This window comes from Trachypithecus francoisi, unplaced genomic scaffold (assembly GCF_009764315.1).
Source record: "Trachypithecus francoisi isolate TF-2019V2 unplaced genomic scaffold, Tfra_2.0 Lachesis_group2, whole genome shotgun sequence".
NCBI lineage: Eukaryota > Metazoa > Chordata > Mammalia > Primates > Cercopithecidae > Trachypithecus > Trachypithecus francoisi.
Genome location: NW_022681465.1, coordinates 152,863,776 through 152,888,555, shown reverse-complemented (window position 1 = coordinate 152,888,555; position 24,780 = coordinate 152,863,776). Strand labels below are relative to the sequence as shown.

Below are 24,780 nucleotides of genomic sequence, written 5' to 3'. Positions count from 1 at the left end.
TAAATTACGAAACTAAAATTATTTCTTCAACATGATGTTTAATATTATGCATTAGTCTTGAAGTGATGTAGGGTCAAATTCAATGTAAAAGCCTTCCAGCATACCTACATTTCAGGCCCTGGAACCTGTCCTCATTTCTTTTTATTTTTATCAACTTACAGTGTAAAATACCACAGAGGAAAATTTCTAGCTATTCTTCCTAGATGCTGACAGGTCTACTTAAGAGAGTAAAGATTTAGAGACATAGCATAACATTGGTACGAGTCTCTAAGACTCAGACTTTGGCCCATCTCCCCCTGCCCGCGGCATTTTTTTTTAACTGATGCAAAAAATTGAATCCCAGAGAAAGACGACTTATCTGAGTTTACATAGAAGTTAGTTAGGGGCAGGGCTGGGATTTCAGACTTAGATCTTCTGGTTTCCCCATGTCGTTTTCTTTTCCTGTTATATACCACGCTTCCTGTGGGAATTAGAAGATGGCAATTGTAGAAAAACAACTCCACATTTTTAGTGAGGATTCTAAAGTAAAATTAATCCATCAACAATTCCCCAGTTACTTTAATCATAATATCAACACTTGTTTAACATGTTTCCTTGCTGTTTAGTCTTTTAAGAAAGCTACATACCATAGTTTGATTAACAGAATTCCTTGTTCAGTGCTATTCCTTTAATTTATGTGAAGTTACTGGATTTCTGGTTACACTTAAGCAAACTGAATTTCATTTCCTACTTTCTCTTTAGAAAATTGATGTAATTTAGGCCGGGCACAGTGTTCATGCCTATAATCCCAGCATTTTGGGAGGCCAAGGCAGGCAGATCACGAGGTCAGGAGATCAACACCATCCTGGCTAACACAGTGAAAACCCATCTCTACGAAAAATGCAAAAAGTTAGCTGGGTGTGGTGGCACGCGCCTGTAGTCCCACCTACTCGGGAGGCTGAGGCAGGAGAATCACTTGAACCCAGGTGGTGGAGGTTGCAGTGAGCCTAAATCATGCCACTGCACTCCAGTCTGGGCGACAGAGCAAGACTCCATCACAAAAAAAAGGAAAAAGGAAAAATTGATATAATTTGATACGATGTATAGCTTACATCTGGTTCCTCCTTTTGGGGGTTTTTTGGGGTTAAGTATAGTCTTACAGACTGAGTTTTTTTTTTTTTTTTTTTTTTGAGACGGAGTCTCACTCTGTCGCCGGGACTGGAGTGCAGTGGCCGGATCTCAGCTCACTGCAAGCTCCGCCTCCCGGGTTCACGCCATTCTCCTGCCTCAGCCTCCCGAGTAGCTGGGACTACAGGCGCCCGCCACCTCGCCCGGCTAGTTTTTTTGTATTTTTTAGTAGAGACGGGGTTTCACCGTGTTCGCCAGGATGGTCTCGATCTCCTGACCTCGTGATCCGCCCGTCTCGGCCTCCCAAAGTGCTGGGATTACAGGCTTGAGCCACCGCGCCCGGCCCAGACTGAGTTCTTTTGTCTTTTTTTTTTGAGACAGAGTCTCACTCTGTTGCCCAGGCTGGAGTACAGTGGCACAATCTCGGCCCACTGCAAGCTCCGCCTCCCGGGTTCACACCATTCTCCTGCCTTAGCCTCCCAAGTAGCTGGGCCTATAGGTGCCCACCACCATGCCTGGCTAATTTTTTGTATTTTTAATAAAGATGAGGTTTCACCGTGTTAGCCAGGATGGTCTCGATTCTGGCCTCGTGATCTGCCACCTTGGCCTCCCAAAGTGCTGGAATTACAGGCGTGAGCCACCGCGCCCGGCCATTTTGTCTTTTTTGTTTGGAAGATGTTTTTGCATGAGGATCTAGGTTGAATTAGTACCTGAAACTGTGTTAATGAACTTGCTTTTTTATGTGCTTATTTTCCAGGTCAAGAGCAATCTGAATCCAAATGCAAAGGAGTTTGTTCCTGGGGTGAAGTACTGAAATATTTGAGTAGACAGGGCCCTCTTTTGGTGGATGTAGCACAATTTCCACACTGTGAAGGCAGTATTAGAAGACTTAATTGTAAAAGCTCTCTCGTCACTGTGTTACACTTATGCATTGCCAAAGTTTTTGTTAGTCCTGCATGCTTAATAAAAGTGCTGAGACTGTTATTAAGTAAAAAGCTGTCAAACACTTACTGAAAATAGAATTGGCCCCATGGCTTGATGTGAAGACAGCAAGGAAAGGAGCACCAGTCAAGTTGTGAACAAGCACCAAATTAAAAGACCTAAACCTTACTAAATTGTCTTTTTTTTTAGGCTAAACTGGTCCCTTAGGGTTAACTAACACTTGTTAATGTCTAAACTTTAAAATCAGTAAATTTAATTTGAGTTTCTACTGTTAAGCATATTTCTCATACTTCAATTTGATTATGTCCCCATCAAAAAGAATCTCCATTTTTCTGAAGGTCTGTTAGTCAGTTAGAGATAATTTGTTATAGACAAGTATGTCGTATTACTGAGGCTACAAGGTAGTCAGCAGATGAGTGCCAGTCCAGGCTTTTCTGGTACGTTATTGTGTTAAAAATACTGAGTTATAATGTTACATCTGAGGAAGTATGTAATTTGAGAATTGTAACTTCTAAGGGATTCACTGCATCATAGCTATGCGTGTATAGAGTCTAACATATGACCAATGCCAACCCATAACCCAGCTGAACAAAGATACTGTAACATTATGATTTGAGTGGTGCTTTTCCTTGCTTTGTTAACCATCACAAGAGTCTGCAGCACAACTTTTCTTTTAACAAAGCTAGAACAGTTTTGGCTTCTTAAACTTCATATTTGGGTAGGTTAAGCTGCCATACGTGTTCAGTGTGAATAGTGTTTAAGTTGAAAATATTGTAAAAAAATTATATTTTTTCAAAAATATTTAAAAAAATAAATAATAGTAGAACTGAGCAGATGGTTGTGTTTATTGGTGCTGGAAGGTACTGTAGTGGTGTTACTCACTTGAGTATGGGCCCAGTGCCTCAGGACAATCTTGCTGGCAAAATGTGCTAAGATTTCAGGCTTTGTTAGATTCTAACAAACAGGTATGTTGTTATGCAAGTATCTGTCCAGAATACAGCAATAGAATAACCCCATTGCCCGTCCTTGCTTCTTAAATCACTTCAGACTTAAGTGCCAGTGGAATCCTAGATAGTCATGTAAGAAACTTTATGGCTGACCAATATGATGGTGACCTTACTCTAATAGAACCTCTATTGTTTTTTGTTCTTCACAAGGGCTTTTCTTGAGCTTGTTGAAGAAGATTAAGAAAGCCATATAGTCAGTTCTGACTCACATTCTTCTGGGAGTGGGGGGAGGTTCTTTGGTGTGGGCATGTGTACCCCAGTGTGTGGTTGGTTGGTTGGGTTTTGGAGACGAAGTCTTGCTCTGTCGCCCAGCCTGGAGTATAGTGGTGCAATCTCAGCTCACTGCAACCTTCACCTCCCAGGTTCAAATGATTCTCCTGCTTCAGCTTCCCAAATAGCTAGGATTACAGGTGTCTGCCACCACACCTGGCTAATGTTTGTATTTTTAGTAGAGAACGAGTTTCACCATGTTAGCCAGGCTGGTCTTGAACTCCTGACTTCAGGTTATCCACCTGCCTTGGCTTCCCAGAGTGCTGGGATTACAGGCGTGAGCCACCACACCCAGCCTTTATTTATTTATTTATTTATCTATCTATCTATCTATCTATTTATTTATTTATTTATTTTCGAGACAGAGTCTCTTTCACCCAGGCTGGAGTGCAGTTGTGCAATCTCGGTTCAATGCAACCTCTGCCTCCCGGGTTCAAGCGATTCTCCTGCCTCAGGCTCTCGAGTAGCTGGGGATTACAGGCGCCTACCACCATGCCTGGCTAATTTTTGTATTTTTTTTAGTAGAGATGGGGTTTTGCCATGTTGGTGAGGCTGGACTTGCACTCCTGACCTCAGGTGATCGCCGGTAAGAGTTAAGAGTAAAAATTCTCGGCCGGGCGCGGTGGCTCAAGCCTGTAGTCCCAGCACTTTGGGAGGCCGAGACGGGCAGATCACGAGGTCAGGAGATCGAGACCATCCTGGCTAACCCGGTGAAACCCCGTCTCTACTAAAAAAATACAAAAAACTAGCCGGGCGAGGTGGTGGGCGCCTGTAGTCCCAGCTACTCGGGAGGCTGAGGCAGGAGAATGGCATAAGAGGCAGAGCTTGCAGTGAGCCGAGATCCGGCCACTGCACTCCAGCCTGGGTGACAGAGTGAGACTCCATCTCAAAAAAAGAGTAAAAATTCTCAAATGTGGCTTCTGTTGGGAAAAAAAGAAAAGGGGGCTCTAGGCTGGGCACAGTGGCTCAAACCTGTAATCCCAGCACTTTGGGAGGCCAAGGCAGGTGAATCATTTGAGGTCAGGAGTTTGAGACCAGCCTGGCCAACATGGTGAAACCCTGTCTCGATTAAAAATACAAAAATTAGCTGGGCATGGTGGTACATGGCTGTAATCCCAGCTACTCAGGAGGCTGAGGTTCATTACTTGAACCGAGGAGATGGAGGTTGCAGTGAGCCAAGAAGGCGCCACTGCACTCCAGCCTGGGTGACAGAACAAGACTGTGTCTCAAAAAAAATAAAAGGGCGGGGTGGGGGCTCTAACCAGACTTCCTGGATGTGAATCCTGTGATCATGGACATGTCACTTAACCTATCTCTACCTTCCTTTCCACATCTCTAAAATGGCAGTAATAACTGTCTCTGGATTATGTGAATAGTTAATTTATGTAAGTACTTAAGACATAGAAAGTCCTGTTTTAAGTGTTATTTTTACTATTAAGGAGTCATCTAGGCTAACCTCTCTTTCTGGGAACTTTTCTTGTCTGTCTGGGGGAACATGCACATTGAACCCACTTCAGTGTTTAGTAGAGAGCCAGGCATCTGCATTACATATAGTGATGGAAGGTTTCCGAGCATCAGCTGCCCATGCATTCTGAAGCCCTAAGGACAAAGGATCACTTCATTAGGGCTTGTACAGGTATTCTTTGAGGATAAAGGCATCCTGTTTTAGATGGTTTTAATTTTATGACATTGTTGAAACAAAGCAGTGTATATGAGAAGATTTTTCCTATTGTGCTGTATTTCTCAGCATTTTCCATATCGCATATCAAAGTGATACTTGTCTAGCATACTGAAGTACAAGAATGAGGCTGCCCATGGCTGGGGTTCTTAGCTCAAAAACTCTGATTGACCCAGATTCTGCCCAGGTGTCTGGAAGGCTAGAGGATCTGCATTTCAGCATACTTGTAGCCTCTTAGTGGCCCACACTAATTGGGAAGTTCTGCTCTTACTATGAAATGGTAAAGGAATTCCACCCAAAATCTGTATATTGACTTTTTACCCAGCTCACCTTCTCTTTGAGGACATTCAAACAGTTTACAGGAAAGATAACTGAGTAGTTTGGTTTTTTTAGATGGAGTCTCGCTTTGTCGCCCAGGCTGGAGTGCAGTGGCATGATATTGGCTCATTGCAAGCTCCCTCTCCCAGGTTCATGCCATTCTCCCGCCTCAGCCTCCCGACTAGCTGGGACTACAGGCGCCCGCCACCACACCCGGCTAATCTTTTGTTTTTTTTTTTTTTTGAGACGGAGTCTCGCTGTGTCGCCCAAGCTGGAGTGCAGTGGCCGGATCTCAGCTCACTGCAATCTCTGCCTCCCGGGTTCACGCCATTCTGCCTCAGCCTCCTGAGTAGCTGGGACTACAGGCGCCCGCCACCTCGCCCGGCTAGTTTTTTGTACTTTTTAGTAGAGACGGGGTTTCACCGTGTTAGCCAGGATGGTCTCGATCTCCTGACCTTGTGATCCGCCCGCCTCGGCCTCCCAAAGTGCTGGGATTACAGGCTTGAGCTACCGCGCCCGGCCAATCTTTTGTATTTTTAGTAGAGACGGGGTTTCACCGTGTTAGCCAGGATGGTCTCAATCTCCTGACCTCGTGATCCACCCGCCTCGGCCTCCCAAAGTGCTGAGATTACAGGCGTGAGCCAACCCCCTCAAGCCAAGAATGTTTTGATTATTCAGCCCTCCCACAAAAACCATAGACACATCCTACCTTTCCTGGAAGTCATTTTTCAGACCTTGGTGCACACAGATGCAGTTTCTATATTTTCTGGAATGTCTTCTGGAATTGCAAACTGATCTTTTGAACTTGAAGAAAATCCTTTGAAGACTGGACAGATAGGAATGTATTTCAGAAAGGCAATTCTTTTTACTATGCCCATCCCAATGGGGAAATCATAGCTCTTGAGGCTGGAAGACGTGTCACTGTTGGCATGAGCCCCAGCTTTCCACTGGATCAGACCACGCTCCTCTGGGCTACCTGGAAGAGGTCAGTGGGGTCATTTACCAAGGCCAGCAACCCTCAGCCGCCCCCACTTTCCGTAACGCACTCCTAAGGCAGACTTCTGGAATCAAGTATCTTTCTTAACTATCATTTGGTCCTAAAAAGTGGCTGAATCTATGGTTTCTGACCTCCTAATTTGGCCAGAGCTCTAAGGAACACTAAAGGATACTAGTTATAATTAGTATTTATTGTATAACTAGTGTGCCAGGCTGTGTGCTAAGTGCTTTAATTTCATTATACTGTTTCTTCAAAACATACCCCTGGGAAGTGTATAGACACCATTGTACAAATTTTTATTTTATTTATTTATTTTTTTTTTGAGACGGTCTTGCTCCGTTCCCCAGGCTGGAGTGCATTGGCGTGATCTCGGCTCACTGCAACCTCCTCCTCCCGGGTTCAAGCGATTATCCTGCGTCAGCCTCCTTAGTAGCTGGGATTACAGGCATGCACCACCATGCCCAGCTAATTTTTGTATTTTTAGTAGAGACGGAGTGTCACTATGTTGGTCAGGCTGGTCTTGAACTCCTGACCTTGTGATCCACCCGGCTTGGCCTCCCAAAGTGCTGAGATTGTAAGCGTGAGTCACTATGCCCGGCCTATACAAAATTTTAAGATGAAGAAAGGGACAAAAATATTGTCAACCTAAATCTGAGTGTGTGGGTAATGAGTGTTAGGTCCATAGGGACCGTATCAGGCCCAGATTGTGTTCTGGGGGTAAGGGAGGCATATTTTGAAACACTCAGTATTAACATTTCATATTATGATTCCGTATGTGAAAAACTCATTTTTATAATACAAACTTCAGAAAGTCAAGCTAAATAAAATCTTTGATGGAGGTAGGGATACACCAAATAATTTTCTTTTTTTTTTTTTTTGAGACAGTCTTGCTCTGTTGTCCAGGATGGAGCACAGTGGTTGATCTCGGCTCACTGCAGCCTCAGCCTCCCAAGTAGCTGGGATTACAGGTGTGAACCACCGCACCTGGCTAATTACTGTTTTTTTTTTTTTTTTTTTGAGACGGAGTCTCGCTCTGTGGCCCAGGCTGGAGTGTAGTGGCGCAATCTCAGCTCACTGCAAGCTCCGCCTCCTGGGTTCCCACCATTCTCCCGCCTCAGCCTCCGAGTAGCTGGGACTACAGGCGCCGCCGCCACGCCCGGCTAGTTTTTTTTGTATTTTTAGTAGAGACGGGGTTTCACCGTGTTAGCCATGATGGTCTCGATCTCCTGACCTCGTGATCCACCCGCCTCGGCCTCCCAAAGTGCTGGGATTACAGGCTTGAGCCACCGCGCCCGGCCTAATTGCTGTATTTTTAATAGAGATGGGGTTTCAGCATGTTGGCCAGGCGCTGGTCTCAAACTCCTGACCTCAAGTGATCAGCCCACCTTGGCCTCGCAAAGTTCTGGGATTATAGGCGTGAGCCACTGCGCCTGGCTAGTAATTTTTACGACTAGGAATTTTCCCTCAGGTGGGGCAGCGTCACATGAGATCTCAAGTTTTCACAAGAGGGCTGGGATCGACAAAAGACTGAAATACTATAAATCTAGCAGAAGGAGGGGGGATTTCCACTTGCTGGCCGCCCAGGCTGAGAACAAACCCATGAGTAGCACAAACCAAGTTATGTTCCAAAATCTCACAGGAGAGGGCACTGAGGGAAGGTGAAGTCCCCAGGGAAGACTACCTGGAAGAGACACTGTTTGATTGGGCTTGGCTGTACAAAGGGCACACACAGTGGGCAGAGTATAGTGGGATGAGCCGTAGGTGTGGTGTAGGACTATGTTCCTGGTGTCTGATTACCTCACACCACTGCCAAGACAAACGTGGCAGCCAGCCCAGAGGTCCGTCTAGCAGACCAGTCAGCCTGCCCACTACATCCCAACCTTCAGTGCCTTCTCTACTTCTCCAAGCCCCCTCCTTTTTCCTAGGCCTCACTCACTCTCCCTCATTGATAAACCCTCCCAATAACTCCAGCCCAGCTTAACTGACTTCATTGCTTGCTTAAATCTAGTTTTACCACCTATCTTGTGCCAGGAGCTCCTCTACACAAATTGTTACTGACTTAACACTTTTTGGCATATCCTCCTCAGTGTCTGATTCAGGGCCAAGCTGGTAAGCTCTAGCAGCATGTGCTGAACTAAACAGACTGCCTTCTAGTTTGGGCTGTGGATAGGTAAAGACAAAGAACACCCCGTCTCTACTAAAAATACAAAAGATTAGCCAGGCGTGGTGACCGGCGCCGGTAGTCCCAGCTACTTGGGAGGCTGAGGCAGGAGAATGGCGTGAACCCAGGAAGCGGAGCCAAGATCATGCCACTGCACTCCAGCCTGGGCGACAGAGCGAGACTCCATCTCAAAAAAAAAAAAAAAAGCAAGTGCCAAGTGACCCATCCCCAGCAGGAAGTTAAGGACTAGAAAAGGCTTTTGCTATTCCATGGTTAAGGACAGGGTTTTGAGCCAGCTAGACCTTAGTTTGAATCCAGATTTTGTGACCTTAGGCAAGTTTATTAACCTCCCTGAGCTAAATTTAGATTCCTCAGTGTATACTGAAGACTGCTGAGCTTATGTGGCATGACACACGGGATGACAGTTGTGATGCTCAGGTGGGTTGAAAGTTGGGGTATAAGGGACTCAGGCGGTTCTGCAGCCGTCGTTAAGGATGACCGGATAGCTTAGCCACCCAAGTCACAAAGAAGCCTCTTCATGTACAGACGCCTACCCAGATGCTCTCCATCTCCTCATATCCCCTAGGCACTGAGGCTCCCACTTGACTGTCTCAGGCCCATAGGATGGTCTGTTCCAGCCCCAATCTAGCATCCTCTAAATGGGGAGGGGTGAGTACCATGTTCAAATACCCACCCATCCATCGAAGGGACAGCTGCTACCAAGAGCACCCTGTGATTCTGCCTAAAATCCTATGGGGAACCCTGGCCCTCCTCTGTCCTCCCCAACCCCAAACCACCAGCTGTGCAGAGACAGCCTCTGACACCTATGTTATATGAATATAAACACTTCGATCTTCAGACAGAGGGAGGAAGACAGGACCTGTGGCTGTGATCAGGCCGGTAAGTGACTGGGGATGGAGGCCCATCATCTTGCTGCTACCGCCCCTTATGTCCCTATACTGATGCAATCATTAACTTGCCATCTCCATGGAGCCTTTCCCAGTCCTGCAGCCCAGGTCCCCTGAAACCCTCCAGCAGAGGCAGTATGGTGCATTGGATGGGACACAGGCCATTGACTGCGTCAGATGGATGTTGTTAAAAATCCCAGATTTAGTGAGATGGTATATAGCATGCACTTGTACTCTGAGCTCCTCAGGTGGCTGAGGCAGAAGGATTGCTTGAGTCCAGGAGTTTGAGGCTGTAGTATGCTATGATCACACCTGTGAATAACCACTGCACTCTAGCCTGGGCAACATAGACCCCCATCTCAATTTAAAAATAGAGGCCAGGCGTGGTAGCTCATGCCTGTAATCCTAGCCGAGGTGACTAGGATTTGGGAGCCCAAGGTGGGCGGATCACCTGAGGTCAGGAGTTTGAAACTATCCTGGCCAACATGGTGAAAGCCTGTCTCTACTAAAAATACAAAAATTAGCTGGGCGTAGTGGTGTGCGCCTGTAATCCCAGCTACTTGGGAGGCTGAGACAAGAGAATTGCTTGAGCTCAGGAGGTGGAGGTGGCAGTAAGCTGAGATCACGCCATTGTGCTCCAGCCTGGGTAACAAGAGCAAGACTCCGTCTCAAAAAAAAGAAAAAAAAAATAGAGGCCAGATGTGGCTCACACCTATAATCCCAGTACTTTGGGAGGCTGAGATGGGAGGCTCACTTGAGCCTAGGAGTTCGAAACCAATCTTGGCAATAAAGTGAGACCCCATCTCTACAAAAAATTCAAAAATTAGCCGGGCATGGTGGCATGCACCTGTGCACTGGTAATCCCAATTACTTGGGAGGCTGAGGTAGGAGGGTCACTTAAGCCCAGGAGTTTGAGGCTGTAGTGAGCTATGATTGCACCACTGCACTCCGGTCTGGGTGATAGTCTGAGACCCTGTCTCAATTAAAATATATATCCCAGATTTGCAATGTTTTAATTTTTTTTTTTTTTTTTTTTTTTGAGATGGAGTCTCACCCTGTCATCCAGGCTAGAGTGCAATGGCACAATCTCGGCTCACTGCAACCTTTGCCTCCCAGGTTCAAGTAATTTTCCTGCCTCCGCCTCCTGAGTAGCTGGGATTACAGGCACCCACCACCACACCCAGCTAATTTTTACATTTTTAGTACAGACAGGGTTTCACCATGTTGGCTAGGTGGTCTCGAACTCCTGACCTCGTGATCTGCCCACCTCAGCCTCCCAAAGTGATGGGATTACAGGCATGAGCCACCACACCTGGCTTCGATGTTTTAATTTTGTGACTTTATGACTGTGGTTTTTGAGGATGAAGTAAGACACTTAGCTCTGCCTTACCTATAGTAGATGTTTGGTAAATGTTAACTGTTTGTTATCAGAGCACCTGGTGACATTTATTTTATGTATTTACTGGCATCTTTATGTGGGCCCCACAAAGTATCCTCCACAATCTTTGCAAAAAGCTCTGGTACCAAAGGGAAATGTTAGTGGCTCTTCTAGTCACCATTGTGGCAGGCTGCTGACATATTGGAGTGGATGGATTTTGCCAACAAACTGATGCTGCATTTATCTCTGTCCTACTCTGAAAAAGCAAAGACATCCCTCAGCCCAGTGGCTATTAAGAAATGGAGAGGAGGCCAGGTGCAGTGGCTCATGCCTGTAATCCCAGCGGGTGGATTACTTGAGGTCAGGACTTCAAGACCAACCTGCCCAACATGGTGAAACCCCCATCTCTACTAAAAATACGAAAATTACCTGGGCCTGGTCAGGCACCTGTAGTCCTAGCTACTGGGGAGGCTGAGGCAGGAGAATTACTTGAACCCCAGAGGTGGAGGTTGCAGTGAACTGAGATTGTACCACTGCACTCCAGTCTGGGTGACAGGGTGAGACTCCATCTCAAGAAAAAAAAAAAGGAAAAGAAAGAAATGGAACAAATGGAAAGGAAAGGATTCACAGGACCCAGCAGTGAGTCTCCTGGCCCAATCCTCTTCAAGACTTCTGAGGCATGTCTGTGCCTCATTCTCTCCCTCCAGCCAGTGAGAACTCCGCCAGCCAATCTGTTCCTGATGCTCCCTGCAGGGCCTGCATCGCATGGTACCTAGCTACAGCTCCAGCTTAGAGGCCATCTGTTGGAATGCATGAGTCCTGCTTAGTTCTTCATTCCCCTCCCAGGACTGAACCATACCTGGCACTGTGTTGTCAAGTATGAAAGCAAGGCACCCGCCCACAAACATCTCCGTGGTCAGCAGCACAGTCAGAATCTGATCCACTTCAAGAATGCCTGTGGAATAGGCCAAGGGCCAATGGGTGTCATGGCCCAATTCGGAGAGCAGAGTTGAGGGACTTCCTCTTGTGCAGCCATGGCAAAGGAACAGTACAAAGCCCTGTCTCAAACCTATCTCTGTCTTTCCTATCTCTGGGTTCAAATCCCAATTCTACCAGTTGCTAGTTGTTCACCTGGGACAAATCACTGAGCCTCTCTGAGCCTCATGTTGCTCATCTGGAAAGTTGAAATGGTAATGGACAAATGATAAATATAGATAAATAGATCTATGGAGCTGTTTTGAAAAGTAAGCACATGTAAAGGTCAATATCTGTCCACAGGAAGTGTCTTAGTAAAGGACAGCTGTGACCCAGGCTCTCAGCTGCTGATTGACACCCAGAGTTGGGTAGGATTTGTGGCTGTAGCTGTGTGGAGCTTTTGAGGGAGGGGGCTGTGCTCAAAGTTTTGGGCCCACCCCGCCTTTGGAGACAGTAAACAGCTGGAGGCACCTGTATTGATGGCTCCAGGGTTGGACTCCAGGTAATTGGGCAGCGTGAGCCCGAAGAACATGGAAAATCCGAGCACGAAGAGGTTGCGAGAGGAGTTCATGTCCACAAATTGCAGGTTGGACAGCCCCACAGCTGTAATCATGCCTAAGGGCGCAAGAGAACCACTGGAGGCGTCGCGCACGCGCAATCCAGGTGGGTCCCACCACTCGGCGACCCGCACCGCGACCTGTGGCCCGCGCCAGACACTCACCAAACAGAGTGCAGAACATGCCCCCCAGGATGGGGTCAGGGAGCGAGGCGAAGAGGGCCGTGAACTTGCCGATGGTGCCCAGGACCAGCATGATAGCCGCACCATACTGCACCACGCGCCGGCTGCCCACCTGCCGGGGAGCCAGCGGGGGAGCTAGACCAGGGGACGAGGCTGGGGAGGGGTTAATTCCAGGGGCGGGGCCTGTTATAAGAGCGAGGCATAAACCTGCTGGGGCTTGATGCGGGGGCGAGGCCTCTCAAAGACAGGGTGGGGCTAAACCAAAGTGGGGACCGGGTTGGGGCGGGGCCTGCGGCCCACAGAATTAGATCGGGACTTGGCTCTGGCTCGTCGCGACACCTTGGTAATCCCCAGGACGCCAATGTTGGGACTGGAAGAGGTGGACCCGTTGCCCGTGCCCAACAGCCCCGCGATGATGCAGCAAATGCCTTCGGTGAAGATGCCCCTGTAAGGAAAGGGCGAGTTGGAGCTCGGTCCAGCCTCTGCACCAGCCTGTGTTCCCCATCATCTTAGCGGGTCCGCGGTCCTCTGGCGCTGTGGGGGCTGCAGCTAACAGCTGTAGCACTCCCTACTCCAGGCCAGAGTGCTCAGGCTCCAAAGCTAGTCCCAGTGCCCTGGCACTTAAATTCTGTGGGCAATTCTGGCCTTCAATTTCCTCCTGGGATAAATACCGGTGCCCGTCTCACAAAATGCTTCACAGATTGCATAAGAATGCACAGCCAGAGCCGGGCACATCGAGGGCTGTCAATGATGGTGGTTCCCCTCGGACTTCGCCATCTTCTCAGCTACTCCCAGCAACCACAGAGGGGTGATAAGAGGGCACCCCCATCGCACAAGCAAGGAGAATGAGGTCTGGAGCGTGTTCCCGACTTGCCTAAGCCTAGCCCCTGGGCCTCCACCCCGTTCCTGTGTGTGCTTCCTGGGGGGCCCCTGAGGAGATCAGATACTGAGGAGGGCAGGTAGGCTACCTGTTGATAGCATGTACTGGAGGGGGTGGCGCACCAGCCAGGCGCGCACAGGCGTAGTAATCTCCAATGGACTCAATGATGCCTGCCAGAGTGGCACTGAACATTCCCAGGACGGCAGCTGCAGTCACTGTGGGCAGGCCCCACTGACCTGTGCCGGAGGGAGACAGGATGGTTGGCTACAGTGAGGAGACTGTGATGGTTAGGAATAGACAGGGCAGTACTGGAAGGAGCAAGAGCAGGTAAGGAGATCTCAGGCTGGGATGGGAGCTATACAGTTGTGGGAGCTTATTTGGGTCACTCAGAGCCAGGAAGTGGGACTGAAGCTTTGTCTAAGTAAAACACCGCTCCTCTGGGCGCACTATAAATGTGCGGCTAATACTAGGTGTGTCACCTGCTGGACTGGGGTCACCAGGATTGTCTCATAGGTGGTCTCAGCTGGGGACAGAGGGGCCCAAGGGATGTTGCTCACAGGGGTAGGGGATGCGGATCCAGGGCGCAATAGCCATGATGTCACCACGGGCATCGGTTCGTGCCTGGAAGCCATAGGCTTTCGGGTCTGTGGGCAGCACGTCTGTCAAGGTCAGGACATAGCAGAGCAGCCACACGGTCACGATGGCCAGCACGATCTGAAGCAGGGGGGTGAAGGGGCACTGAAGGCACTGGAGGTCTCTATCCAGGCTGACCTGCTCCCACCTCAGCCCAAGCCCTGGCCATAGTCCCAGCCCCAGCCGCCTGCCAGGTCCTCACAGGAAACATTTTGAAGATCTGGATGCGAAGGAGAGTGAGGCCCTTGCCCCAGCGGTAGACAGGCAGCAGGAAGGTGAGGTTGCGCAGGTACTGGGAGAAGAGGATGATCAGGAGAATGGAGCTGGGGGCAGAGGCACAATCAGGAAGTGGATGGGAGGCCAGGCTGGGCCCAGGAGCCGGGAAGAAGGACGAAGGACATGAAGAGGGTGGGGTGCTGGGGCTGGGCAGGGGTCAGGCCTGGTGCCTGCTCACCAGGCTGAGATGCCCCAGTGGGAGCCAGCTCGGTCGCCAGCAGCTTGGAAGACAGAGAGGCCAATGAGGGAGATAGTGGGGGTGACTGTGAGAGGCCCAATGTAGTTTAGCAGGGCCCCAGGCAGCCCCAGCAGGCCAATCACCACCTCCACCACGCTGGACACCATGATTGCACCTTGGACCTGGAAGGGCAAACATCAGCTATAAGTCACCATGTAAAGGTCGTGACCTGGCTGCTGTTAGCAGGAAAAAAAGCTCCTGGACTACCTCCTCAAATACCCAAACTCAGCGGCCACCCTCACTCCCATATAGCCCCTCCTCAGGACCCAGCTTCTTCTACCCTTATGTGCAAACCCACCTCACGTATCCGTGGGTGCCAGATATGAGAGGTGTTCAGGGGCAGACTCCAGTTACCGTAGATCTCCTCTGGGGGTAGAGTCAGGGACACACACATGGACCAGGTACAGAGACAGAGAGGGAGAGAAGATGCTGCCATGACTGCACCCTGGTGTCTGGACCCGGGACAGTTGCTCAGACCTCCAGGTCTCTGGGCCTTCCCTTTTCCCCAGTGTGGACCCCAGAAGTGTACCCACCTTCCGAGGGGCATTTCCATCTCTCCAGAGCCAGTATGGCTTTGGCTGGAACCAGAAATGCCAAGGCACTGGCCTGAAACAGCGGCAGCCTGAAGGAGAGGCACAGAGCAACAGGGGTGGGGAGGAAGGATATAGATGTGGGGGAGGAGGGATATAGACATGGGGAGAGATCAGGAAAGGAGAGCACAGAGAGAGTGACAGAGACATGAGGGACAAGGGCAGATGAAAGTCGCTGAGGCCCCAGGGAAGACCAACTCTAACATTTTGGCTGCCCAAGGAAGAAAACAAATGGAGCCCCCAACTCAAAACCTGCCCCCTTTCCTTCCCACCACCAGCTCCTGCACTGTTAGGAGGGAGCACCTGCCCGGAAGTGGACAGCTCAGTTCCCACATCCAAGTTTCTCTCACAATCTTCCCCTGTCCCCCACCGCTCAAACAACTCAAATGCCACCCAGGCCTAGGGCTGTGCACTCGGGAGCGTGGGGCCCTGGGAGGGTGGGCTGTTGAAAAGGCTGGCACCAGCCCTGGGAGCTAGCTCAGGGCTGCCATTTGGGCAGTATTCAGAATGGGGCTTAAGAGCGGAGAGCTGGCCAGGCTTGGTGGCTCATGCCTGTAATTCCAGCACTTTGGGAGGCCGAGGCAGGTGGATACAAATGCAAAATTAGCTAGGCATGGTGGTGCGTGCCTGTAATCCCAGCTACTCAGGAGGCTGAGGTGGAAGAATCGCTTGAACCCAGGAGGTGGAGGTTGTGGTGAGCCAAGATTATGCCACTGCACTCCAGCCTGGGCTACAAGAGTGAAACTCCGTCTCCAAAAAAAAAAAAAAAAAAAGAGGGGAGAGCCAGCGAGGGTACATTCCCTTTCCCTTCCCTTAATTCCCTTCCCTTAAACTTGCAGATGCTTGGTCTTTGAAGTGTGCCTAGATCAAAGTTCCCAGGGTCAGGGCTGCGCTGCCCAGCTCTAAGGCTGGCCTGGGATAGGAGAAGCAGTTGGAGGCAGATAGTGGCTTTTTTGTCTCACCGATGTCCTCTGGGAGCCCACCTGCTCCTGCTGTGTGGATCACAGTTGGGGGGGAGGGGGAGCTGGGTGGCTCACCGGATGCCCAGGGTGGTCTGGATGAGAGTGGTGATGCCCACGCACGTGAAGATGGTGCCGATGAGCTGACTAACCACTTGCTGGTCCTGGCCCACACACAGCGCCTCAGCCAGCAGGAAGGGCACGGCGATGGTGCCACTGAAGCATGTCAGGTAGTGCTGGGCGGAGGGAGAGAGCAGAGTGCATGAGGCAGGACCCTAGAGCTCCAGGGAGAGGGGACAGCCTAGTGTCCTCATGCCTGCCTCAGCAGGCCTTGACGTGGCTGCCTGCCCAGGACCCGCAGTCCCCACAAGGGATTCCCAGAGAGCTACTGCTGACCACTCTGGGGGTCACTAATTTCCACCCAAGTTATTCCTGCGGCTTCCGTGGAGTTGGCTCTGCACCCTGTCACCAACACTCCACCTGGCAAGTGTCACACGCCCCCAGGGAGTTCATCCTCTTTCAGGACTCAGTCTCTGCCTCACCCCTGCCTGCTGACAGCCATGTGCTGACCTCAGGATTTTCTTCCTGTTACCCAAGATACTCCCTGCTGGCCAGGGAGGGGCTGGAGTCCCCGCGGAGTGTGCAGAGTGAGGGCAGGGAGGCCCTGGGGGACCCACCTGGAAGCCCAGCAGGATGCACAGGTACCAAGGCGGCACGTCCTCGATCTTGTACAACATGTCAAACTTAGGCTCTGTGGGTAGGGGGGTCGGAGGGTCCCTGGGGGATTCATGCTGGGGGCAGCAGAGATAAGTAGCTTAGGGTGAAGTGATGGAGACAGACAAAATCCATTCTGCCCCGAAAACAATCAGGCAGCCCAAGTGGCCTGTCAGCAACTGAGAGTGGGGTCCCCGCCCTCCCCAACAGTTCATCCACCCGGTTCTCACTCGGCCTGGCCACAGTTGTCTCCCACTTCACATTGCTTCCCACAGGGATGAGTCTATTGTGCCGGCTTCTAGAGCCCTCAGGACCTGTCATTTTAGCCAGGGAAATGGACCCCTAAGTCAGAGGTCTTGGGGACCACACGAGAGGGGGCCAAGAGGGCTCGAGACTGTGGACAAGTCCAATCCGGTCCCACCTCTGCCCCCTGAAGATCTTTGGGGTGTCACTGGCGGGGAGGTTAGGCCTCTCCTGAACCCCAACCTAGAGTCAGCCAGTCCCAAAGCTGCAGGCTTCTTGACCCCCACCCCCACCCATCCCCCAGTTGCCACATTCAGTTTGGGACAGTCACTCTTTATCAAGTTCATCAGAATGCTTATCTCTGGCCTCCAGGGAGAAGGCCTGCACAGGCCCTCCAGCCCCCCACCACCCCCCGCCCCCACCTAGCCCCCACCCCCAGCGCCCAGCACCTGTGTCGGGCCTCAGGGTCCTCGTGGGCCCTCATCTTTGGGGCACAGGTTTGAGCAGTTCCTGAAGAGAAGAGGGGATGACTTTACAAAGGCCAAGGAGGAGGACTTTACTCCACGTATCAGGCATTGTTCGAAGTAAATCTATAACCAGATGCCCAGCTCCGGATTACGAAAGGGGGGCCTGGGCAGAGGTAATGTATTAACTCTCACTAGGGCAGTAAAAGTCACCCAAGCCTCTGCCACATGTGCCCTTCCCTGCCCACATCTGCACCTGGGTGCTGGACCTGTTCTTGTTTCCCAAGAGAGGGCCACAGTCGAGGGGGTGAGGACCAGAAGTTTACCAAGCCCCAGGTGAGGGGAGAAAGAGGGAGTAGAAACAGGCACTTATTATGTAACCCCCTGTATGAGGCCCTTCCCCATTTATTAGTAACCAGTTCATCATTATCATTATCATCATCATCATAGTCATTCTCGTTATTGAGGAATGGCCTTGTGCCAGGAAACATGGATTTGCACTGTCCCAAGTAACCCCTGTGCTGGGCGGTATTAACCCCTTTAACAGCGAAGGAAACAGATTCAGTAGATGTGATTTGACCCAAGCCATGCAGATAGCAAGGTTGCAGAAACCAATCCTAAAATTCAGGTTGGTCTGAGCTGCCTTGCCCCCACCACCTGCACCCCTCAGGGTCCCTGAGGCAGGCAGCAGATGGGCCTCTGCAGATGGAGCTGCCTAGGCTGGCCCAGCCTGGCCTGCACCCTATGTCAGGACACAGATCCCTTTCCCTCCCAGTCACATAATTTGTGGGACCCAGTGCAAAGTGAGAATGTGAGGCCTTTATTCCAAAAGTATAAAGAATTTAAGGCCGGGCGCGGTGGCTCAAGCCTGTAATCCCAGCACTTTGGGAGGCCGAGACAGGCGGATCACGAGGTCAGGAGATCGAGACCATCCTGGTTAACACGGTGAAACCCCGTCTCTTCTAAAAATACAAAAAAAAAAAAAAAACCTAGCCGGGCGAAGTGGCGGGCGCCTGTAGTCCCAGCTACTCCGGAGGCTGAGGCAGGAGAATGGCGTAAAACCCGGGAGGCGGAGCTTGCAGTGAGCTGAGATCCGGCCACTGCACTCCAGCCCAGGCGACAGAGCAAGACTCCGTCTCAAAAAAAAAAAAAAAAAAAAAGAATTTAAAGATAGTAAGAGCATTAGACGGATCATGGGGCCTTTCTATGCACCAAGCCCGGTGTGACTGCCCATCACCCAGCCCAGGAAGGCAGTCCTATGCCCAAACTCTCTCCCCTCCTGGCAGGCCCAGCCCAGCCTGGCCCTAGGGCCTGAGGATGGCAGGGGGGACATGGGGAGGGGCCCTAAGAGCTCAGGCTCCTCAGCAAGGTGAGGGCTAGGCCTAAGGTCCCCATTCTGTTCCCTCTGGGCTGCCCCAGCCCCAGCACTCCAGGGCCCACCTACTTCTGGGTGGCTGTGCCCATGGCCAGGTCCTGCCCGCAGGGCCAAGGGGCGGCACCGCTCTCCAGCTGGACAGCAGATTCATGCCACAGCACTAAGTCCACCTGCCTGCCGGTGTCCACACTGTTCCTCTGTCCATCCACTTGTCCTCTCCTCTCCCTCTTGGCTCCTACTCCCAATTTCCCAAGTTGCTGGACCAGTTTGAAGCCTCTGCAACTCCCCAGCACTTTCCTCTCCACCTTCTCCTCCCAGAACTCCCCAGAGGGCTGTGGATACCAAGCCCCACCCCTTGTAGACAGGGCTCCATGGACACTCAACTCAACCCAAACCACACAATATGCATAAAGAACAAGGTGGAGAACAAGGTCCCAGATCCACAGTAGCACGAAGGAGCCCACACACCAGAACTGATGCAGCCTCTCTAATCACCCCACAGAAAAACACAGGCCCATGTCACCGGAGCCCGGCTCCACACCCTGTCCTACTGACAGCTTAGTGGGTTTCTTGGGCCCTGACTTTTCTCCTTGTGTCTAGGGGTTCTCTCCTGAGTGAAGGCCAGGGAAGGTGGGGCTTCAGGCAGGTCCTGGAACAGGTGAAGGATGGAGGGGGCTGAGCGCAGCTCCCAGGGAAGCTGGAGTGGCCAGGGCCTGCCCCAGGCACCTCCATTTCCCCAGCAGCTGGCCTCCCCGGTCCCCTAAGTCTGAATCCTCTCCCAGCCCTGCTACGACTCAGCCTGGGACTTGGCCTGAACCTCTTCTGTTGTCTAAGTTTCAGTTTCTGCATCTGTCAAAGGGGGATTAGACTGTCTTCCTACACATGGCTCTTGTGCAAAATAAGAATATTTCTAAAAATGGGGGTTAGAATGTTCTGTCTCTCTCCCAGGGCTTGGCCAGATCAGAGACACTCACAAAGGAAACTGAAAGTTCTGGTGCCACCGATCTCCAGTTCCCAGACCTAGATAGGGTCCAGGGCTCCTTTACTAAGGAAAAGGCTCAGCCAGAAGAATTTCTGGGGAAAGCAGGACTGAGAACCAAAATGTTGAATCTGGCTGGTCAGAAACCCAGGGCCCATCCATACCAGCTGGGGTCAAAGGCAGAGTGTGGAAAATGAACAGCCATTGGGTGTAGACCCAGTGAGACGTGTGTTCTGGGAGGGGCGCAGACAGCATGGAGTGGCTGGAGTAGGTGTGCCACAAGGTGGTCTGCCTGCAGAGTTTTCCTTGGTTCTCTTTTCTCATGATGGTTCTGAAGACCTGGGATGTCACTGAAACCACCTTTGCAAAATTATGACTGAGACAGTGAAAGAGATCTAACTTAATGAGTTCCATCTTGCTTCTAACCTCCAAGTTGTCCTTCTTCATTCCTGAGTGTAGGCTGAACTAACCTTGGGAGAAACACTTTTTAGTTTATAGTCTAAAACAAAGACAATAACAGCCCTTTCTCAAAGCAGACCTCTTTCTTGCCTGAGGACTAGAGTGCCTTTGTAGGACGGACTAACATTAGCCACAAGATTAGAAATTATGGTTTAGGAGTCATGCAGCTGGAGGCTACAAGATTCTGATCCTCTCTAAACTGCTCCTAAAATCAGTGCTTGGGATACTTTGCAGACCCTGCACTTGATAGATCAGCTGGCACCACCCAGATCCATAAATTGCCTCATTGGAACTTGGGAATCCCACCTAGGAACTGACTCAAGGCAAGGAGACAGCTTCGACTCCCTATGATTTCAGTCCTGACCAATCAGCACTCCTGGCTCACTGGTTTCCCCGCCATCCATCAAGTTGTCCTTAAAAACTCTGCTCCCCGAATGCTTGGGGAGACTGATTTGAGTAATAGTAAAACTCTGGTCTCCTGCACAGCCAGCTCTGCGTTCATTACTCTTTATTGAATTCCCCTGTCTTGAGAAATCAGCTCTGTCTAGGCTTGGGCAAGGTGAACCCTTTGGGCGGTTACATCACCACGCCATTGACGGCGCTCTCTTACCTCTGGAAGTTGTAGGGATGTATATTTGGCCCTCTGTAGGAGGGATGTAATATTGTGAAATATATATTTGGTCTTTGACCTCGTTTCCTGGAGTATAATTTCTAAAATCTTAGAATTCCCAAAATGATGTCTTCTTGTGTGCTAATGATTGACTGATGGCTAGCAGCCCCTAGGGTAGCTTCAGGACAGGGGCTGGTTACCAGAGAGACCAAGGCAGGATTTCAGCCCCCTACCCCGCACCCCCAGCCAAGGGAGGGCAGACAGCTTGGAGGGTAAGTTGTTCGCCAATGGCCAATGGCTTAATGAATCATGCCTACCTAATGAAGGTGGAGGTTCCTGGACAGTGATGCATCCATGAAGGGCGTGAAAGCTCCGAGCCCATTCCCCATACCTTGCCCTACACATCTCTTCATCTGTATCCTTTGTAACATCCTCTATAATAAACTGGCAAATGTTTCTCTGAACTCTATGAACCACTCTAGCAAATTAGTTGAACTCAAAGAGGGGGTTGTGGGAACCTCATCTTGAAGCCAGTAGGCCAGAAGCTCCGGAGGCCTGGAGTTGGAACTGGCATAGGAATAGGGGACAGAACGGGGGACTGAGTCCTCAGCTGTGGGATCTGATGCCATCTCCAGGTAGATAGTGCCAGAGTTAAATTTTGGCAGGCACCCAGTTGGTGTCGGCTGCAGAACTGCTTGTCTGGTGTGTAGGGGAAAGCCCCCAACTCATTTGGTCACAGCCATCTTCTGTGTTGTTGTGGAGTGAGAGAATAGAAAAAGCATTTTGAAGGCTGGGCTCAGTGGCTCACACCTGTAATCCCAGCACTTTGGGAGGCGAGGTGGGTGGATAACCTGAGGTCAGGAGTTCAAGACCAGCCTGGCCAACATGGTGAAATCCTGTCTCTACTAAAAATACAAAAATTAGACGGGCATGATGGCGGGTGCCTGTAATCCCAGCCACTCAGGAGGCTGAGGTGGGAGAATCTCTTGAACCTGGGAGGTGGAGGTTGCATTGAGCCGAGATCACTGCACTCCAGCCTGGGCAACAGAGACTGTCTCAAAAAAAAAAAAAAAAATTGATTTTGAGGTTTTTTTTTTCTTCCTTAGAAGGGACATCAGAAGAAACACCAATGTCTGCACTCCCAGCACCCCAAGCACCTTTTGCAGAGAAAAGAAGTGAGGTCACTGGGTTTTATTTGAGTCCAGAGGGGAAGGCCTTGGCTCCCACCCAGGCCCCAGGGCCCTGAGGCTGGAGGAGGGAGGCAGGATGGCAGCACAGAGCAAGGTCTTCCTGCCCTCCTGGCTGCCTGCAGACGGGAGTGGAGACCCTCAGAGGAAGCCCCAGCTTCTTTCAGAGGAGGGTAGAGTCCAGGACTAGAGCTCTTCTCTTGTGGCTGACACTTTCTCTGAGCAGGCCCCTTGTGGTCCCCCACACAGCAATGACTCCAGAGCCCCTTGGCCTTGTTGGTGGGCTTCATAGATCTGGTCTTCTCCAAACTCCCCCAAGTAGTGCAAACATGTCCTGGAGAGCCTAGGGGAGCCCAGTGGGAGCCTCAGATGCTGCCCAGCCCACAGTGGGGCAAACCAAGGCTCCAGGAGCTTCATTCTATCCCCAAGCCCCAGGCATCACCTGGTAGGCCAGGGGCCTCCTGTGACCATCACGCTGATGCTTGGCTCTGGCCCCTCGCTAAGTCCTGGGCCTGTGAGACGTTTCACTTGGTCCACTTCTCGAACTCCATAGCTGGTGGCAGTGGAGAGGAGAGGAGTACAGCTTTGGCAGGAGCCTAGCCAGGGAGAGACCCTTCTCCACACCAAGCTGGGCATGCTGGGTGTTTGCGGAATTCAGAGAGGGAAAGCCCTTGGCCCAAGGTCACAAGGTGACCTTGTCTGCTGGCCATCTGCTCTCTCACTTGCTCTCAGCTCCAGAGCCCAGATTTCATCCCAGCCAGCCCCTTCCTTGGACCAGGGTCCTAGTGGAGTGTGTGTCGTGTGAGCAGGTGAGTGGGAATCTCCACCCACCAGGCCTGCCCTTGGAGGAGGGAGGTAGGGGCAGGATTTTCAACTCACTCCTGCCAGTTCCTGGAGCAGCTCTGGTCCAGGACATCCGTGTAGACCGACTCGCTCAGCTCCCGCCGCCCCCCAGAGTTTGGGGTATGAAGTTTGGTCTCTGCTTTTGCCAGATTTTGCCACATCTGGAACAAGGAGGCACTGGGAGGCAGGGCCTCAGGACTGCTGCTCAGTTAGGGGGAGGTGGGGAGGATAGGAGCAGAGTCTCTGGGGAGAATAAGGCGGCAAGAGAGCTGTTTGAGCAGGAAGCACCTGTGAGGCTGCTGCACGGCCCCTCCCCCAGCCCCCAAAGCTCCCTGGGATGGGAGTGGGGGATGGGAAAGAAATGCTAAAGTGGTAGGTGAGGCCTGGGCACTGGGGTCCCTCCTCCAGGGCACACCTGCCCAGTGGCACGTGCCATTTTATTTTTATTTATTTATTTAGAGTCTCACACCGTCCGTCACCCAGGCTGGAGTGCAGGGACGCGATCTCAGCTCACTGCAGCCTCCGTCTCCCAGGTTCAATCAATTCTCCTCCCTCAGCCTCCAGGTAGCTGGGACTACAGGGGCGCCACCACACCCGGCTAATTTTTTGTTTTTTCAGTAGAGATGGGGTTTCACCATGTTAGCCAGGCTGGTCTCAAATGCCTGAGCTCAGGCAATCGGCCCTGCTCAGCCTCCCAAAGTGCTGGGATTATAGGCACGACCCACTGCACCCGGCCAGCATATGCCACTTTAAACCACAAGAATAGGCCGGGCGCGGTGGCTCAAGCCTGTAATCCCAGCACTTTGGGAGTCCAAGACGAGCGGATCACGAAGTCAGGAGATCGAGACCATCCTGGCTAACACGGTGAAACCCCGTCTCCACTAAAAAATACAAAAAACTAGCCGGGCGAGGTGGCGGGTGCCTGTAGTCCCAGCTACTCGGGAGGCTGAGGCAGGAGAATGGGATAAACCCGGGAGGCGGAGCTTGCAGTGAGCTGAGATCCGGCCACTGCACTCCAGCCCAGGTGACAGAGCAAGACTCCGTCTCAAAAAAAAAAAAAAAGTTAAACCACAAGAACAAAGTAAGAAAAACTAACAGCACAAGTACTCCCAGGCCCCCACCTCACAGAGACACTGGCACACAGGCATGCTCAGCAGGTGTGTGTGTGAACCCAGACACACGCATACTCACGTGCAGGTGCTCACACGTGTGCACGTGCACCATGTTCACATAGCCAAAGTCGCCCCGTCAGGTTTGGGGAGGGAGTCCAGAACCAAGGATGGGCCTGGAAAGGGAGAAGCCTAAGGACAAGTGAGTGATTCCCTGGGGTCTCAAGATACGATGGAAGCCTCCCAGATTGTCTGCTCTCTGTTGGGCAGGCAGATGGGTAAACTGAGGCATGGAATATAATTAAAGGCTGCATCTGTGGTTTGATGCCCAGTGGTAGGGATCGGGGATCAAAGGCTGGTGGTAGAATGTGAGGTGGATTGAGGGGTCTGGCTTGAGAAGGGGTGTGAGTGAAGGACTCACCTGGTAAGCCACAGCTCTGCAGGCATCACAACGCAGGTGAGCGGGCATATGGGCTGAGTACATCTCCTCATCGTCCAGTTGTGGGGCTGTGGCTGTGAGTGGGGCCCTGTCCCCGAGGCCCCCTGGGATGGCCCAGGCTCCCAGCAGCAGCAGCAGTGGTAGTGACAGCCTCATGGCCCCGGGAGCAAGTTCAGCAAGTGTAGGATGTGGCTGAGGTGCAGATGTGTGTGTGGCTGTGTGGTGTGGGGACTGCCACAGAACACCTGGCCTAGACCAATGGGGAACTGACACCTCACCCCTCCCATCCTCCTCCCACTCCC

General features: G+C 51.2%; 3 protein-coding genes across 10 annotated transcripts in view; 1 reads left to right on the top strand and 2 right to left on the bottom strand.

Annotated features, from left to right (window-relative positions):
* Nucleotides 1–2,879, top strand: part of PAIP2 (poly(A) binding protein interacting protein 2) — a 30,218-nt gene extending 27,339 nt beyond the window's left edge. Inside the window, exon 4 of the mRNA XM_033181063.1 lies at nucleotides 1,865–2,879. Within this exon, the coding sequence (XP_033036954.1) occupies nucleotides 1,865–1,921 (57 nt within the window). The 3' untranslated portion in view covers nucleotides 1,922–2,879. The remainder of the gene's footprint in view (nucleotides 1–1,864) is intronic.
* SLC23A1 (solute carrier family 23 member 1) lies at nucleotides 19–21,750 on the bottom strand. Of its 8 annotated transcripts, none has more exons than XM_033181049.1 (16): nucleotides 21,218–21,750; nucleotides 17,463–17,523; nucleotides 16,734–17,084; nucleotides 16,135–16,292; nucleotides 15,041–15,129; nucleotides 14,806–14,873; nucleotides 14,448–14,629; nucleotides 14,196–14,316; nucleotides 13,918–14,074; nucleotides 13,449–13,596; nucleotides 12,820–12,925; nucleotides 12,463–12,592; nucleotides 12,213–12,356; nucleotides 11,626–11,721; nucleotides 6,032–6,298; nucleotides 19–460 (listed from the first exon to the last, which is right to left on the bottom strand). In XM_033181049.1, the coding sequence occupies exons 3-15, from the start codon at nucleotides 16,791–16,793 to the stop codon at nucleotides 6,051–6,053; spliced, it is 1,707 nt and encodes a 568-aa protein (XP_033036940.1). In that variant the 5' UTR covers nucleotides 16,794–17,084; nucleotides 17,463–17,523; nucleotides 21,218–21,750; the 3' UTR covers nucleotides 19–460; nucleotides 6,032–6,050. The 8 variants fall into 8 exon arrangements, with proteins under 8 accessions (XP_033036940.1, XP_033036938.1, XP_033036939.1 ...); XM_033181047.1 differs by having other exon boundaries at nucleotides 16,734–16,847; XM_033181048.1 differs by lacking the exon at nucleotides 21,218–21,750 and having other exon boundaries at nucleotides 17,463–18,355.
* Nucleotides 21,751–22,076: 326 nt separating this feature from the next.
* On the bottom strand, nucleotides 22,077–24,710 carry MZB1 (marginal zone B and B1 cell specific protein). The gene is made up of 4 exons (XM_033181062.1): nucleotides 24,461–24,710; nucleotides 22,967–23,091; nucleotides 22,530–22,640; nucleotides 22,077–22,430 (listed from the first exon to the last, which is right to left on the bottom strand). Exons 1-4 carry the CDS (start codon nucleotides 24,632–24,634, stop codon nucleotides 22,274–22,276), a joined length of 567 nt encoding a protein of 188 aa, XP_033036953.1. The 5' UTR covers nucleotides 24,635–24,710; the 3' UTR covers nucleotides 22,077–22,273.
* Nucleotides 24,711–24,780: the final 70 nt, after the last annotated feature.

Coding starts and splice junctions, on each gene's coding strand:
- MZB1 (XM_033181062.1), bottom strand. CDS start 24,634: ATGAGGCTGTCACTACCACTGCTGCTGCTGCTGGGAGCCTGGGCCATC. Junction 23,092..24,460: donor GCAGAGCTGTGGCTTACCAG/GTGAGTCCTTCA, acceptor TCCTTGTTCCAG/ATGTGGCAAAATCTGGCAAA. Junction 22,431..22,529: donor GGAGGCCCCTGGCCTACCAG/GTGATGCCTGGG, acceptor GGGCTCCCCTAG/GCTCTCCAGGACATGTTTGC.
- SLC23A1 (XM_033181045.1), bottom strand. CDS start 15,201: ATGTCTATATCCCTCCTCCCCCACATCTATATCCTTCCTCCCCACCCC. Junction 14,317..14,447: donor CACTGGGGCATCTCAGCCTG/GTGAGCAGGCAC, acceptor CTCTGCCCCCAG/CTCCATTCTCCTGATCATCC. Junction 13,597..13,917: donor GATCCGCATCCCCTACCCCT/GTGAGCAACATC, acceptor CCTCCGGCACAG/GTCAGTGGGGCCTGCCCACA.